The sequence below is a fragment of the Sorex araneus genome, chromosome 3 (assembly GCF_027595985.1).
Source record: "Sorex araneus isolate mSorAra2 chromosome 3, mSorAra2.pri, whole genome shotgun sequence".
NCBI classification, from domain to species: domain Eukaryota; kingdom Metazoa; phylum Chordata; class Mammalia; order Eulipotyphla; family Soricidae; genus Sorex; species Sorex araneus.
Window position 1 is genome coordinate 33,397,955 of NC_073304.1, and position 15,405 is coordinate 33,413,359.

The 15,405-nt window shown below is 36.5% G+C and overlaps 1 protein-coding gene across 19 annotated transcripts in view; it reads right to left on the reverse strand.

Annotated features, from left to right (window-relative positions):
• Nucleotides 1-15,405, reverse strand: part of GPHN (gephyrin) — a 494,826-nt gene that overhangs the window by 133,804 nt on the left and 345,617 nt on the right. For 10 of the 19 annotated variants that reach the window (XM_004612348.2, XM_055130246.1, XM_004612346.2 and 7 more), the window contains one exon: nucleotides 6,480-6,522. In XM_004612348.2, the coding sequence (XP_004612405.1) occupies nucleotides 6,480-6,522 (43 nt within the window). Of the gene's footprint in view, nucleotides 1-6,479; nucleotides 6,523-8,403; nucleotides 8,467-15,405 lie in introns of all 19 variants that reach the window. The other 9 variants (XM_055130244.1, XM_055130243.1, XM_055130240.1 and 6 more) reach the window with 1 other exon arrangement.

The following is a 15,405-nucleotide window of genomic DNA, read 5'->3' on the forward strand; positions in this document are numbered from 1 at the left end:
TGCTAGGGATAGGAAAGACTGATCTGGCCTGAGCACTGTAGTCTGAGATCGAGATGGCCCCTGGAGAACAATTCTATAAGCTTTAATGCATTTCTAATTGTGTCCATACAAAATTATTAATATTATGAATTCTTACATGTTTGCTGGCTGAAGAGAGGAGAAACACTCTCATGGGACTCCACCCTCGGGTGGATCCTCCTGCTGAAAGAGAATTAAGTCCTAGGAGAAGCATCCCCTAAGGGAAAGGAAACTCAACCCTATTGATGGTGACCACACCTATGTGTACACCCCAACCCCCTCATGCTGGGGAGATTTAACTAGGCTGTAAGAGTGGGTTGGGGGCCAGATCCAGAGATCCAGAGAGAGACCGAGAGCCAGAGAGAAGCAGGGAGAGAGAATGAAATAAACTGATCAAGCAACCAGTTTGGCCTTCTTCCTTCCGTCGCCTGCCCATGACCGACAGTACACAGCGGTTCCAGAGCACCGAACGTGGGCGGGGAGACAGAGCCGCCCGGAGAGCCCGAGAGTGCGTGTGCCCCTCGGTGTGCCTTAGTTTTTTATAATGTACTATTTCTTTTTTGTTTTAAATCTATTAAATACTCTTGGCAGAATGTCCTGACCCCCATGCCAGTCTGTGTTCACCAGGGCACTTCAGAGGCGGGTGGGTTGAACCCCCCTCTGCCACCCTGACCCTCCACCCCAAGCAGAACCCCCCCCCCCCCGGCAGCTGAAAACCTCCAGAACCCAACTGCGGCCATGCTCAAGGCCACTCTCCACATGCTTGGACGAGCCTCATCCAAGAGGGGAATGGCAGAAAAACCCAGGTATGCGGGAACCTGTGACTGAGATCTCAAAGCCCACTCAGTTGAGGATTGGGCCTCCTCTCCCCAGTTCCCCAGTTTTCCAGTAGCTTGGCAGTCACACCCACAAACTGCCCCCAGTGCCATCTCATGTAATCTCATCAACAGCCAAGACCCAGAGACTATAAACTAAAGCTTTTGAAAGAGAGTGCCACAGAATTTCCCAAACCTCTTATGCTCCAGTCCACTCATGTACCAAGAGTACCACACATTTGTTTGGTTTTTAACATATTTGCTTGTATTTTTTTATCTACGGGCTTAAATGGCTCCAGAATGAAATATAACAACCTTCCCACACTTTCCTCTTAACATGGTGGGAAGGTGCTCGGTGGTGGGTTTGGTGTTTAAATATTATCTGTAATGAACTATTGTGAACTACTTTTATGAAAAAAAATCTAAAAAAAAATTGAAAAAATCTTTTAAATATTCTCAATGTTTTCAATTTTTTTTACACTATGTAATTATTAAAACATACTTTCAAATATTTTTTTAGTTACATATTTGGTTAAACACATTGAGATATCTCAACCAAATATGATCACTGAAAAACCATAGATTATTGGTTATTCCCCAATGACTGGTAACAGATTTGTGGTCTAAAGCATGCTGGCTACTGATGAATGGGATGGAAACTTGCTATCTTGATAAATTATATCTATCTTCATAAGAATCTTCAGCATTATTGTTTTCACAGTCCATTTTAGCCCATTAGTTATTTTCCAAAGAAAAAAAATCCCCTCACTAATTTTTTTAAAAGGTGGGGATTGATTTAAGAATCAGAATTATGGTCATTTTGGGGAAATTATATGTATTTTTTCCATTTGTCAAGTACTTCATGTTAACCAGAGACCCCCAAACTAGGGAGGATGCTATGATTCAGAGTCTAGCATGCACATTAGATAATGCCACCAAGGCTACTTGAAAATTACCATGAAATTACAATGTTAGTGTCTCAGCTGCTTTCTGTAATATTAGTTCCTCAAGGAAAGATGTATTAGTTTTGAGTAAAAATGTTATTTTATATCCTTTAGACCTCTTTGGAATTACCAAAATTATTAAAATATGCAATAGAAGATATACAATTGTAGGTAAGTGAGGAGTAGGAAGGAGGATACCTCCTTACATGCCACCCGCATGGCAGAGCCTGGCAAGCTACCTGTGGTGTATTCCATATGCAAAAAACAGTAACAAAAATGGGTCTCAATCCCCTGATCTTGGAAGAGCCCCATATACGGCAGCGTTGAGAAGGACGAGCAAGGAGAGGCTGCTAAAATCTCAGGGCTGGCTTGGCTGCCAAAACCGAGAAAAATATTTGCAACACTCGCCTGTCCTTCGCCAACTATAAGACCAAGATGACTGCCCTCCGATGTCCTGATGGATCTATCATATCTTCCAGAAGGGCAATGGAGAAGGTTATCCATGACTTCTACTCAAATCTCTTCGAAAGCCATGTCCACCTGCCCACATACAAAATTCCACAGGATGGATATGTCATTCTCAGCGTTCTCCTCTCTGAAATCTGACATGCCATTTTGTCGGTAAAGAAGCGTACAGCACCTGGTCTAGACAAGGTCAAACCTGAAGACCTGAAGAATCTGCCGCCAATACTCATCAATACACTGGCTCGGCTCTTCACACGCTACCTGTCTGTATGCAAAGTTCCATCCCAATGGAAAACCAGCAGGACTGTTCTGTTGCACAAGAAGTGAGACATCCACGACATCGGCAACTATTGCCCAATCTCCCTGCTGTCCATCGTTTACAAGTTGTTCACTCGAGTCATCTTGAACAGAATAGGCAGAACACTAGATGAAGGACAACCATGAGAGCAAGCTGGGTTCCGAAAAGGATTCAGCACAATCGACCATATCCACACAGTGACCAAGCTCATTGAAATTTCATGAGAGCTCTATCTAACGTTCATTGATTTAAAGAAGGCCTTTGATTCTGTTGAGACTGAAGTGGTCATCAAAGCCCTAGCGAAACAGGGCATTCAAACTCAGTCCATCAAGATCCTCTGTGAGCTGTATTATGAATTCACCACCAGGATCTCACCATTCTACAAGGAAGTGATCATTGACATAAAGACAGGGTTTTGGCAGGGTGATACCATTTCACTGAAACTCTTCAGTGCCACCCTCGAGAACATCGTGCGATGACTGGAATGGGAAGGAATGGGAGTGAAAATATACGGCCGGCAACTACACCACCTCTGCTTCACTGATGACATCATTCTAATAACACCAAACATTAGCCAAGCGGCACAAATGCTGGCCAACTTCGACCATGAGTGTGGAAAGGTTGGACTGCAATGTTCATGAAAAATGTTCATGAAAAATGAACTAGTTCCTGACATTCCATTTGCTCTCAATGGAATGAACATCTCCAAATGCAGCAGCTATGTGTACCTGGGTCAAGTTGAGAACTCATCATGAGGAATGACTTGGTGCCAGAACTGCACAGGAGGAAGAGAGCAGTGTGGATTGCCTTCAAGAGCATCAAAGAAGTGGTTAAGAGGACAAAGAACCTCCCACTCTGGGCACATATTTTCGATTCCACCTTTCTTCCTGCACTAACTGCTCTCAGAGATCTGGGTCCTACGAAAACAGGATGAGAATGCTATTTGGGTATCCCAAAGAGGAATGTAAAGAGCTATACTTGGAGTATCACATTTCACTCAAGTGAGAGAAGGAATCTGGAGTTGTGACCTCCGTTGATGGTCATGAATCAGTGATGCTGTCTCATTTGCCAAGGCGTCAAAAATCAGATGGGCCGGATATGTAATACGGTTCAGAGATGACCAATGGACTAGAGCTGTTATCGACCGGATTCCATGGGACATCAAAAGACTGCGTGGCTGCCCACCTACGAGATGGTCAGACTTCTTTGTCAAAACCCTGAACGACGGTTTGTGGCTCTTTCTGTTTCTGGAGCGAGCAGATACCACTGGGGTAACACTAGCATGCAACAGGGACAAATGAAGACATTACTGGCGCCTGCTGGAGCAAATTGAAGATCAACGGGATGACAAGTGACAAGTGACATGATTGACATACAGCACAATATAAATTTAAGGTACAATGTATAATTAATTTTTATTATAAAATTATCATTATAGTTACTAAACATCTGTCACTACCTTGACAACTTTTTTCCTTAGCAACTTCCAAATTTGCCATACAACTGTGTTAATTATAGTCACTGTATTGCAAAATAGTATCCAAGTACTTTTAAGTCATACTCCTGAAGGTATTTTTTTTTAATTGAATCACTGTGAGATACAGTTACAAAGCTTTCATGTTTGAGTTTCAGTCATACAATGGTTGAACACCCATCCTTCCATCACTGCACATTCTCCACCTTCAATGTCCCCAGTATCTCCACCAATCCCACCCTGCCTCTATGGCAGACAATTCCACCCATACTCTCTCTCTACTTTTGGGCATTATGGTCTGCAATACAGATACTGAGAGGCTATCACATTTGGTCCTTTATCTCTTTTCAAAGCACACATCTCCCATCCTGAACTATCCTCCCAATCATAATTGATTTAGTGATCCCTTCTCTTTTCCAGCTGCCTTCTCCCCCAGCTCATGAGGTAGGCTAAGGTTGGTACTTTTTAGCCAATTTCACCCATTTTGACCAATCTTTAATTGGTAAGTAAATAAAACATAATCTTCTTTTAAATAAGCATTTTTCTTGCTTGCTGTCTAAATTATTTTGCTTTGCAAATGGTCAAATAATACTTTATTTTACATATAGGAATGTATCATTTACTATGTTTTGGTTAAGGATGGAATGCATACAAAATAGTGGTTCACAACTGGTTAGACTATTTAGCCTAGGTGTTTAATAACTGTATCATACAGGCTTTTGTACTCTGTCACTGGCACAATGATAACATTTTCTGATGACATTTTTTAGAACATATCCCTGCTATTAAGTCACAAAAGACTGCATAAATACATATGTCATAAATACATGTGTTTATATAGATATCATTTTTTTTTACTTAATAATCCCTTGGTGGACACCGGTTCTTTCCATGTCTTAGTTATTGCCAATAATGCTACTATGCACATGATTTTCATAGCTGATGTATAGCTGCCATTTAATAAAACAGTCTAATAAATGATCATACAACTACAATCAGAAAATTGGGACATTCAGGACCAGAGAAATAGTAAGCTTTGAGATATTTTAACAAACAAGTTCTTTTTTTTTTTTTTGAGGGTGTTGGGGGCTCCCAGCTGGTGCTCAGTAGGACCAGTGGCCGCTGCTTCTGATCCTCAGCCAACTTATGTTGGGTCACTGGCTCAACTTAAGGGCCCCCAATAATGCAGCACTGTCACCCTGTCAGTACTCGGAGGCCTCCAGGACCATACCTAGTCTATAGGGGGCTTCAAAGGCTGCACTGTTGATGCTCAAGGTCCATACGGTGCTAGATACTTAACTGGGGTTGGCTACATGCAAGGCACTTTCAACCCCTGTACTGTCTCTCTGTCTGGCCCAAGAGACACCTTCTACTGTCTAATCATTTTGAGGACATGGATAAGGAAAACATATTTATATTATTTTTATAAGGCAGCAGACTGGTGCCCGCTGGAGCAAATCGATGAGCAACAGGATGACAGCGATACATTGAAGGCAGCAGAACAGATAAAACACAATTTAAATGATTTCAAAGTTCATATATATATATTTTTTTGCTTTTTTGGGTCACACCCAGCGATGCTCAGGGGTTACTCCTGGCTTTGCACTCAGGAATTACTCCTGGCATGCTTGGGGGACCATATGGGATGCCGGGGATTGAACCCGGGTCGGCCGTGTGCAAGGCAAACGCCCTACCCGCTGTGCTATCACTCCGGCCCAAGTTCATATTCTTATTGATCAAAAAATATTAGACTTTTTATTCTGCTTCAGCGTACTATGTTCTGAAACATGCTCCCAAATGAAAGTAAAAGCTTCCATTAATTAATTTATATTTACAAAATGATTATGTTGTTCTTAGCAGTCACTTTTCATTTGTGGATTTCCTTGGTGTATTTTTCTTGCTATTATTTTCAGTTAGTTTGGTCTCAACTTTTGTGGTAATGGTCTAATTTACAAAGAGTTTTCATCTATTGTCATGGAAGAAGTCATTAGAGCCCTAATTAGCAGGGCTATCAAACTTCTGCTATCAGCTCATAAAACAAATTAGAAAAAGAGAAATCTCATCAATAACTGATATTAAGAGTGAAGGTGAAATCCATATGATTCATCCTGGAACTATTAACTCTCTTTTTTTTAAAATGCATTCAAGTAGGCATCATAAAATATTTAAGGATACCTTAAAAAGATAAAAACTATATAGCTTCTAACCCAGCAGAAGACAATAAGGGAACATAAAAAGGTTTATTAATTAAATAGGTTAGAGAGACAGGAGAAAGGGGATAGAAGGGAAACTGTTAAAAAAGCATAAGTAAAGTGAAAATAAGCAAATTACTAAATATGTGATATCCATATTCTTGGTATAAACATTCCCCATTGTTTCACGTTCTTCCACCAAAATGTGATTTTAGTTTCTTTCTTATTGAATCCTGATTCAGCAGTACATCTGAAATGAAATTATATACTTACTAGCTCTGAGAATGTTCTCCTTGCTGCTACATCTGGACTGGACCTGTGGAGAGAGCATAAACTCAGTATTTAGGGCTATAACATAGATAGCCAGATATGTATGTATACTCTATGGGCAAGCTCCTGAGGTGTAGGAGTAAAGGCTTTATATATTTTCTGATAATGTTTCTAAAAATGTTATGCTTGTTTCATATGTTTTATTGATTTATTTGCTATTTTTTACTGGGGCCACAGTCAATGGGCTTAAGGATTTTTCCGAACTTAGGGCTTAGTGGTCATTCCTAGTGATGCTCAGGGAACCATACACTGCTGGGAATGGAATGTGGGTACATTAAAAACATGTGCTCCAGTTCTTGAGCTATCTTGTTCCATGTTTTACATTTACTTTTCTTCTACATGAAAGCAAACTGTTTTCTCTAAAAAACAAAACAAAACATTGGGAATATAATATTGTGGATGGTTCAGAAGTAATCTTTTATTGACATATATTTAAAATTAGAATATGGAAAAATTTCAAATAACTACATATTTAGTTGTGAATGCAGATTTTTAATTTTAGAGCACTGTGCCTATTTCTTGACTAGACTTCTTTTGTAACTCAAGTAAAAAAGTTGTAATCAAATATTTCATCATAGTCATATTTTAATTCTATGTTAATGAGAGAAAATTCTCATACATAATATTTACATGATTCTAATAATATTTGCTACTTATGGATTGTAATAATGGACAATAATTATTAGTCTAAAAATGGTTCAGTGGGAAATCAATAAAATTTAATTAGTAAGCTTATTAGCTCTTAGTTCTGTATAGTCTATCCATCATAAATGCACTTTCATGGAAATATTTCAGTGAAACATTATGTTGCAAAATGACTTCAAAGATCATGTTGAAAAGCATTAATACTTGTTAATTTTAGAGAAAAAGACGGCATCTAAACTTCACACCTCTTCTTCCCAATCCACAGCAGCTTGCCCCAAACGAATATATATACAATAAATAAATTTCTATTGCTTAACACAATCTACTATAGTAATGAAACAATTTATGAAAGGAATGTTGCAACTTAGGGTGGGTTATGGTTGTCCTTTCCTGAAAAAAACAATTGTTAATGTTTAAAGAAACAATAACAAATAAAATAAACAAACACAAATATACATACAAGAAAAATACACGCACACACACACCAAAAAAAAGGGGGGGAGAATAATTCCATATGAATGGTATTCTCTTTTGGCCCAGATTTTTAAATTTTAAGAAGACCTCAATAAGAAGGTAATCTGGAAGGTAATATTCTTATATTTTTATTTAACTCATCAGTTTTACTGAAGAACAATTCTGGACCAAATGGGAAATAAACTAATGAACAGTCAAAGAAAACATACAGGGTAGGAAACACACTAGACTAAGGAAAAGGGAAAAAGAGAGAGGTTTGAGGGAGTAAATTTAACAACAGAAAAGAAAGTGTGGGCTTAAAGAAGGGGATACTATGTAAATGCAGAATGTTCTGCTATTTCTTAATAAAAATTCATAGTAAGAGGATAAGAAAGACTAATGAACTTGCTGCAAAATAAATAAGCAAGTTGTCATACCATGGAATGAAAATAAGTTTAACTACAACACTACAATCTTAAAGGAGAAAAGAAACAAACATTAAAAGATAAATTAATAGACAAGGTTAATAAAGAGAGAAACTACATTTCAAAAAGTGACTCAAAGAACACAAGAAAGCTAAAAGACTGTGATAAAACCTGGGAGCGAGAAGAAAAAGAAAGAAAAAAATGTTGAAGGACAAACAAGTTCAAAGAAGTCAAATGGAAGTCAAGAAAGTCTTCAACAAGATGTAGAAACAGAAGGAGCCCAAACCCATAGCGCAAAGCTATGTTTGCGAATGGAAGCAGCTCCTTTGATCAGTAATAGTTACTCTTAAGTCGTAGCATCTATTCCTCCAGAGTTCATCTTTAAGCCCTTCCAATCTAGAGTGGAGCTAGTGTATGGATAGAAACAAGAGATTTATAATGAACAGAACAGTTCAGATGACTAGTTTAAATTCTCTCATAAAATGCTTCAACAGATTTATAATGTCTAAATGAAAATGGTGGTGAAGAACTAGCTGGCTTTACCAAAAAGAAAAAACACACACACTCACAGAAAAATAAATAAATAACAAAACAACAAAAAATCCAAATCAAAGCAAAACAACAATAAAAAAAACCCCAACAACCCTTCCCCTTAGGTTAAAATTTTAATTAAATTTTTTTATAGAATAACTTAATAAAGAACATGTGTTGTATCATCTTAGTTGAGAATTGTTTCATACAGTTTTGAAATAGTAATTTGGATGATAAAAATAACTTCTTAAATCTGAGTTTATTTAGGTTTATAAATTTATAACAGCAGTATAGCCAATGTTTTTTTCATTTACATTACGTTGGCTATTTGACTCAGATTTGAAGAAAATGATTTTTTAAATCAATGATTATATAAGGCTTTAGTGAACCTGAATGTAAATTTTAAAAACAAAATTATCTAAAATATTTTTGCATATACTGAATGCCTCTTTCTCTAATACAGTGAAACTGTCTATATGCTTATTTGTCATAAAATCCCCATACAAAGATTTTACCTAATTCACTAGTGGGATTTACTGGAAAACAATAACGTTGAGAAACAACTGTTTTGTTTTCACACATCTTGACCAGAAAAAATTTTACATGGATTTTCCTCAAAACTTATGGCTTGTAATTATTTCTCTGTATTACCCTGCCTACTCAATGAAAAAAAGGTAATACCTGAAAAAAGAACTTAAAAGAGATTTGGCAGGGGCCAAATTTTGTCAGGGATAAAGAATAAGAAGCATATCAGATTATCTTTTATTTTACTGCACTGGATTATGTTATTTTATTATAATTAACACTGGACTTTATGGTGTTGACAGTCAATTTTCCTTTCAACTAGAATTAAATCTAAAATAATGTGTAGAAAGTGTGTTATATTAAAGTTAATGGAGGAATGAAAAACACAGTTAAAATATTAGTATTCATTTACAGATCGACTGCTTTGTCATTAAACAATTCATTTCAACTTGTGTTTACAGGCATAAAATAATTTTTGCTGAAGATCACATTATCTATTAAGAAATTTTGTCATGGATCAGAAAACAAAAAGCGGGGAGAGTGTTATAAATGATAAGGGAAAAAGTGAAAATGCTTAAAGGAAGCTGAGAAAACTTTAACAGCCACAATCTTTTAGATACAGTTAGAGAAGTGACTTACCTTATGCTTAGGTCATAACAAGAATAGCACAGTGTTTAAAGTCAGCTCTTCATTATGGGAGGTACAATTGAAAGCCATAGGTTATAATAACATGAACTGCTACACAGAAATGACTTTTTTCAGCCCAACATGAAAAGCTAACTCCATGAAAGAACATTTCACTTATGTTTAATGCAACATGGAGAATGACTAAGGGTGTAAACATCAAAACAAATGAATCTCACACCAATAAGAGAGAGAAGGCCCAATCTCTCTGAAACACAGAAGAATTAATCTGTGATCATAATATATGAAATACATGTTAGAGGAATGCACATCACTCTAACACTGAAAGATGCATGCATTATGTATAAACATTCACAGACAACACTCCTCTACCCCACCCCATTCAATTTGTACACGCACAATCCTACTAAAACACACGGCAAGAATGTAGTGCCAAGCTGTTATGAAGAAAGCAGGACACACAAAAGCACAGCAGTGGTCATGTGACTTGAAAGGTGTTCTTTCCTTAAACCATCCCATCACCATGCTTATTTTAAAGAAGCCAGGAAAAGATCCCCTTCAATGCTGCAGTAGCTACGAGCCCCCAGCTTGAAGCTAGTGTGCAGAATTTTGATCACCGTTCCCTGCGATGTCAGGGGCTCTCCAGTGGAAGCCAGATGTTTAACAGCAGTTAGTGAGAGATACAAATGTGTGAATAACAAACATCCTTTCCCTTCTGTATCTCACAGAAGTAAGGAAGGACAGAAACAAGTAAAATAAAACCCATGAAGAATAGGTTGCTAACAATTATAAGGATATATAAATATTAAAATTGAGATTACGTTTGATTTTAGGTTAACATTCAGACTTCATAGAAACTGCCTTTATTTTGCTGCTCACCAGGCTAACTTGCATTTTTACCCTTGTGAAAATTTGGAATAAATCTATTCAATACATTTTATCTTATAAGATGCTGAGCAGTTGGTCAGATGGGGTAAAATAAAAAGAAACAATTAAGAAAACCCTCTCCCACTTTAAGTTTTTTTTTCTGGTCACATTTTAACTTAGAAGTTAAACTCTTGAGTATCTGCTTACTTATCTGAGAACTTTAATGGTAAAGTCTTGGAAAGGCCTATTTAAATATCAATATTTAAATTTTAAAAAGAAAACTTAAAAACATTGAGAATTTTTACTAAGCTTTTAATATATTATATTCAATAAAATTTGACTACAGTCAATATTTATTTTATTATGGGCTATTATCAATAATAGGGTCATACCAGTTTATAGGAAAAAATTCAATGTTCTTTCCTATTATTGATAATATAGGGATGCATATAATTATAATATGCTAAGCACAAAATTACATATCATGTTAAATATATTATACTATATTTTATGTGACTCAATGCCTATAAAATAAATATGTAATATTATGTATTATTTTATAAAATATTTTATTTTTTGTACCAGTTGAGCTTTGATGCACTTTTGGAATATAATTAAATCAGCAGATTTTAAATTGTTTAAAGATCATATTCTTATATTATTACTTCTCTCCTTCATCTAATTTTCAGCAGAAGAGTATACATTAACTTTTACATTCGAATGTGTATTATTTGAGACTCTGGGTCCTCCTGTAGTCTTAGTTTCCTTATGGGAATATAGAAACTATTGTGGAATCAAAAGATGTGATATTTCTATCAGTGACTTTTAGCTATCAAGATAGATCTGTAGTTACCAGATAAATTGTTGGAGCTGACAACTGTAAAATAACTGTTATTAAATGTCATCCTCACTATAACTTCTTTACCACCTCATGATAGATTCCAATCTTGTTTTTGACTCTGAGGAAAAAAATTCATGTGTATGTTTTTCAATAGGGATTTAATAAAAGCTTTTTGAAATATTATAGGTAATACTGGTAGCAAGGTATATAATGTAAGGCACAGAACAGCTGAATTAGATCTTCTAAAATATTCCTTTTGCTGTAGAGCTTTTAGACCTTAGACAAGCTGTTTCCTTGCTGGAATATTTCTTATTTTCTCATTTAAACATTAATAATATCCACCTTAAATTGTATCTGTTGCAAAGAAAAATATCACTTAAGTACCTCATCAGGAATAATATCTTCTTTCTGATATTTCTTTTAATAGTCTTACTGAAAGATAGATTTACTTGACAAAATTAATTCACTTTATATATAGTTTTATGACATTTTATGACTGTACAACCATCATAAAAATCTAGCTTTTCCTAAAATTTTAAAGCATTCTATCTAAACTTTACCATTTACTATTGATCAAGTATAAAACAGCCTAAATTTCCTATACTATAAAATTTTTAATAACTTGATATGATATTCACTTATTTCAGTCTGTTTATATTGAAACATAATATGAAAAGTATGTAGATTACAGATAAGAAATATCTGCATATCACATAGAATGAACTTCAGAATATATAGTACTACTGTTATTACTTAATCACAAAATGACATTTGGAGTTCAATAAAAGTTTGAACTCCAAATAAACCTATACCAAAGGTTTCAGGTTAGGTTAAGGTTATATATTTTTTTAAATATAGGATGTTTTATATCTCAGGCTCAGGTCACTATAATGACAGATTATTATAAATACTTTTTATTTATATGGCTTTTTTCTACTTTTTCTGCTGTAATAAATTTATTGAAGAGCAATTATCTTGAGGCTAGAAGGATTAAGGCACTTGCCTTAACCCCGATTTGATCCCCAGCACTGTGTATTGTCCCCAAAGCACTACTAAGGGTGACCCCTGAACACAGGAGTGATCCCTGAGCACCTCAGGGTGTGTCTCTCAGCCCCCCACAACCCCAAAAGGGAACAATTCCAGGCCAGGTAGATGTCATGTGTGCCAGCCCACAGAGCTATATCCCTGGCTCTTTAAATGTTGAGCCAGAGAGATGGTACAGGATTTAGGCACTTGCACATGACCTCTAGTTCAATCCCTGGTACCTCATATGATTCTCTGAGCATAGCCGGGAGTGACTTTTGACTCAGACTCAATAGTAAGTCCAGAGCACTGCTGGGTATAGCCCCAAACTCTTCTCTCCCTCCCCCTTTACCCCACAAAGAGTAATCTGCCTCACAAAGAACAAATTTCTTTCAAAGTTTGATAAAGCTTAAAAGGTCAGAGAAAATGGACATCATGGAAATTTAATTAGATTACTTGCCTCTTTAGCCTACCCAGAAATGGAAGGAAATAAGGAATTGATTTAAACCACAAGCCAACAACTCTAAAGCATCAGACTCAAATTCAATTTCATTTCTCAGGAAAAAGGAGCGTTAGTCTAGAAAGATTCTTTTCTATAGCTCACTTCATTCATCATTTTATCTGAATAAATTAGGATAGATATAGTTCACTCATCTAATGACAACTCATTTGTGTATAATTAGACTTATGATATCACATCACATATTCAACAGTACAATATAGCTTATTATAGAAAATCTTATTCTATGATATTGTTTATTCTTTTTCCTAGTTGTGTGACCTAGGACATAGCATTCAAACCCGGGAATCTTAATATTTTATTCACAAAATAGGGAAAATCAAATAGGGTAACACATACGAAAGCAAAATCTATTAAGAATGAAAAAGAGCCATATAATCCATGTCATTATTGTTATTTTTATCTAGATTATATTTCGTATAGGTAGATCCTGAAGCACAATGAAAATACAAAATTTGCTCCAGACCATGTTATAAAAAAAGTAAACAATAGAATGGATTAGAAATTTCTGACTCCAGAAAAAGGTGTTATGGTCTAGAGTTATTCTTCAAGGATTAATATGATTTTATGCTGTCAAGCTATCTCACTTCTGTGAGACTAGGTAATTTTTATTTATCTGCAAAAATGAGAATGCTTTTAGAGGTTTCACTAAGGGTGACAGACCCCTTTGAGAGAAATCTGTAAAAAAAAGTCAGGGATGCAATCACTGGGATGAAGAAAGAAAAATACTATACTTACCAACTAGTTCTATTTCATTTTCTTTCATCTACCCATGCGTATTGGATATGCCAAAAACAGTAACAATAAGTCTCTCAATGAGAGACGTTACTGGTGCCCGCTCAAACAAATCGATGAGCAGTGGGATGACAGTGACTAACAGTGACAGTGACTGAGATGCAGTGGTGAATTAAGAAATATTAGCAGAAGTAACTGCTTCAAATTATTACAGAAATCTTAAAATATTGATTATGTTCACCAGGATTTCAAACTATAGGAATTAAAATTGCTGCCACATTTTGTTATTTAATTCACTTAGAAAGTGGCAGAATGATGGTATCACAATTTATTAAATTTGGGTCTTCCAAGCAATGTTCATACGGTCTTGGGGGTACTAAGGCTGTATTGGTAGTACTTGGAGAGGGGGCATGTTGGGGACATGTGGTGCAAGGGACTGCACTTAGATACAGTACAACTTATTTTCATAGCTATTTTTATATTTATTCAAAACCCTCTCACTGTCTTAGATACAAGAGCCAGGGGCATTGCCCCATAGCTGGAAGACTGCTTCATGAGCAGAGGGGAGAAGGCAGATGGAATAGAGAAGGGATCACTAAGAAAATGATGGCTGGAGGAACGAGTTGGGATGGGAGATACATGCCGAAAGTAGATAATGGACCAAACATGATGACCTTTCAGTGTCTGTGTTGCAAGCCATAATGCCCAAAAGTAGAGAGAGAGAGAGTATGGGGAATATTGCCTGCCATGGAGGCATGGGGAGGGTGGGAAAGGGGGGGTATACCCGGGATATTGGTGGTGGGGAATATGCACTGGTGGAGGGATGGCTATTTGATCATTGTGAGATTGTAACCAAAACATGAAAGCTTGTAACTACCTCACGGTTTCAATAAAATTTAAAAAATTAAAAAAAAAAACTAAACCCCCCCCATCATTGTCTTGAAGCTTTCTGAAATTAGCATTTACAAATCACAGATCTAGTACATTCTTTTAATGGCTACATGGTTCTTGGAGTTTTTTTTTTTTTTTTTTTGGCCACACCTGGCAGTGTTCAGGACTTACTCCTGGTCTGCACTCAGAGATCTTTCCCCGCTGGCTCACAGAATCATATGGCCAGAATCATGTGGCCACATGTAAAATAAGCACACTATCTGTACTACTATCTTTTCAGCCCCTGATACTTTGTATATAGGATATGTTCAGCAACCAGGTCATCTTGCCTCCAAGTTGGGCCAATGGAAACAGTGCTCCATTGAACCTACCTATTTCTCTATCCTGACTAGCCTTTGAAATATCTGCATCTAAGGACATGATTACAACACACAGTCATAAAGGGAAATATGTACATATACCTTTCGGAGAGCCCGGCAAGCTACTGAGAGTATTCCGCCTGCATGGAAGAGCCTGGCAAGCTCCCCATGACATATATGATATGCCAAATACAATAACAATAACAGGTCTCATTCCCCTGATCCTGAAAAGAGCCTTCAATCACTGGGAAAAACGAGTAAGGAGAGGCTGCTAAAATCTCAGGGCTGGGATGAATGAAGACATTACTGGTGCCCACTTGAGTAAATCAATTAACAATGGGATGACAGCGATAGTGATTCAAATTTATTTTCCTTTTATTCTTAGAAGCATTTGATATTGTATACTTAA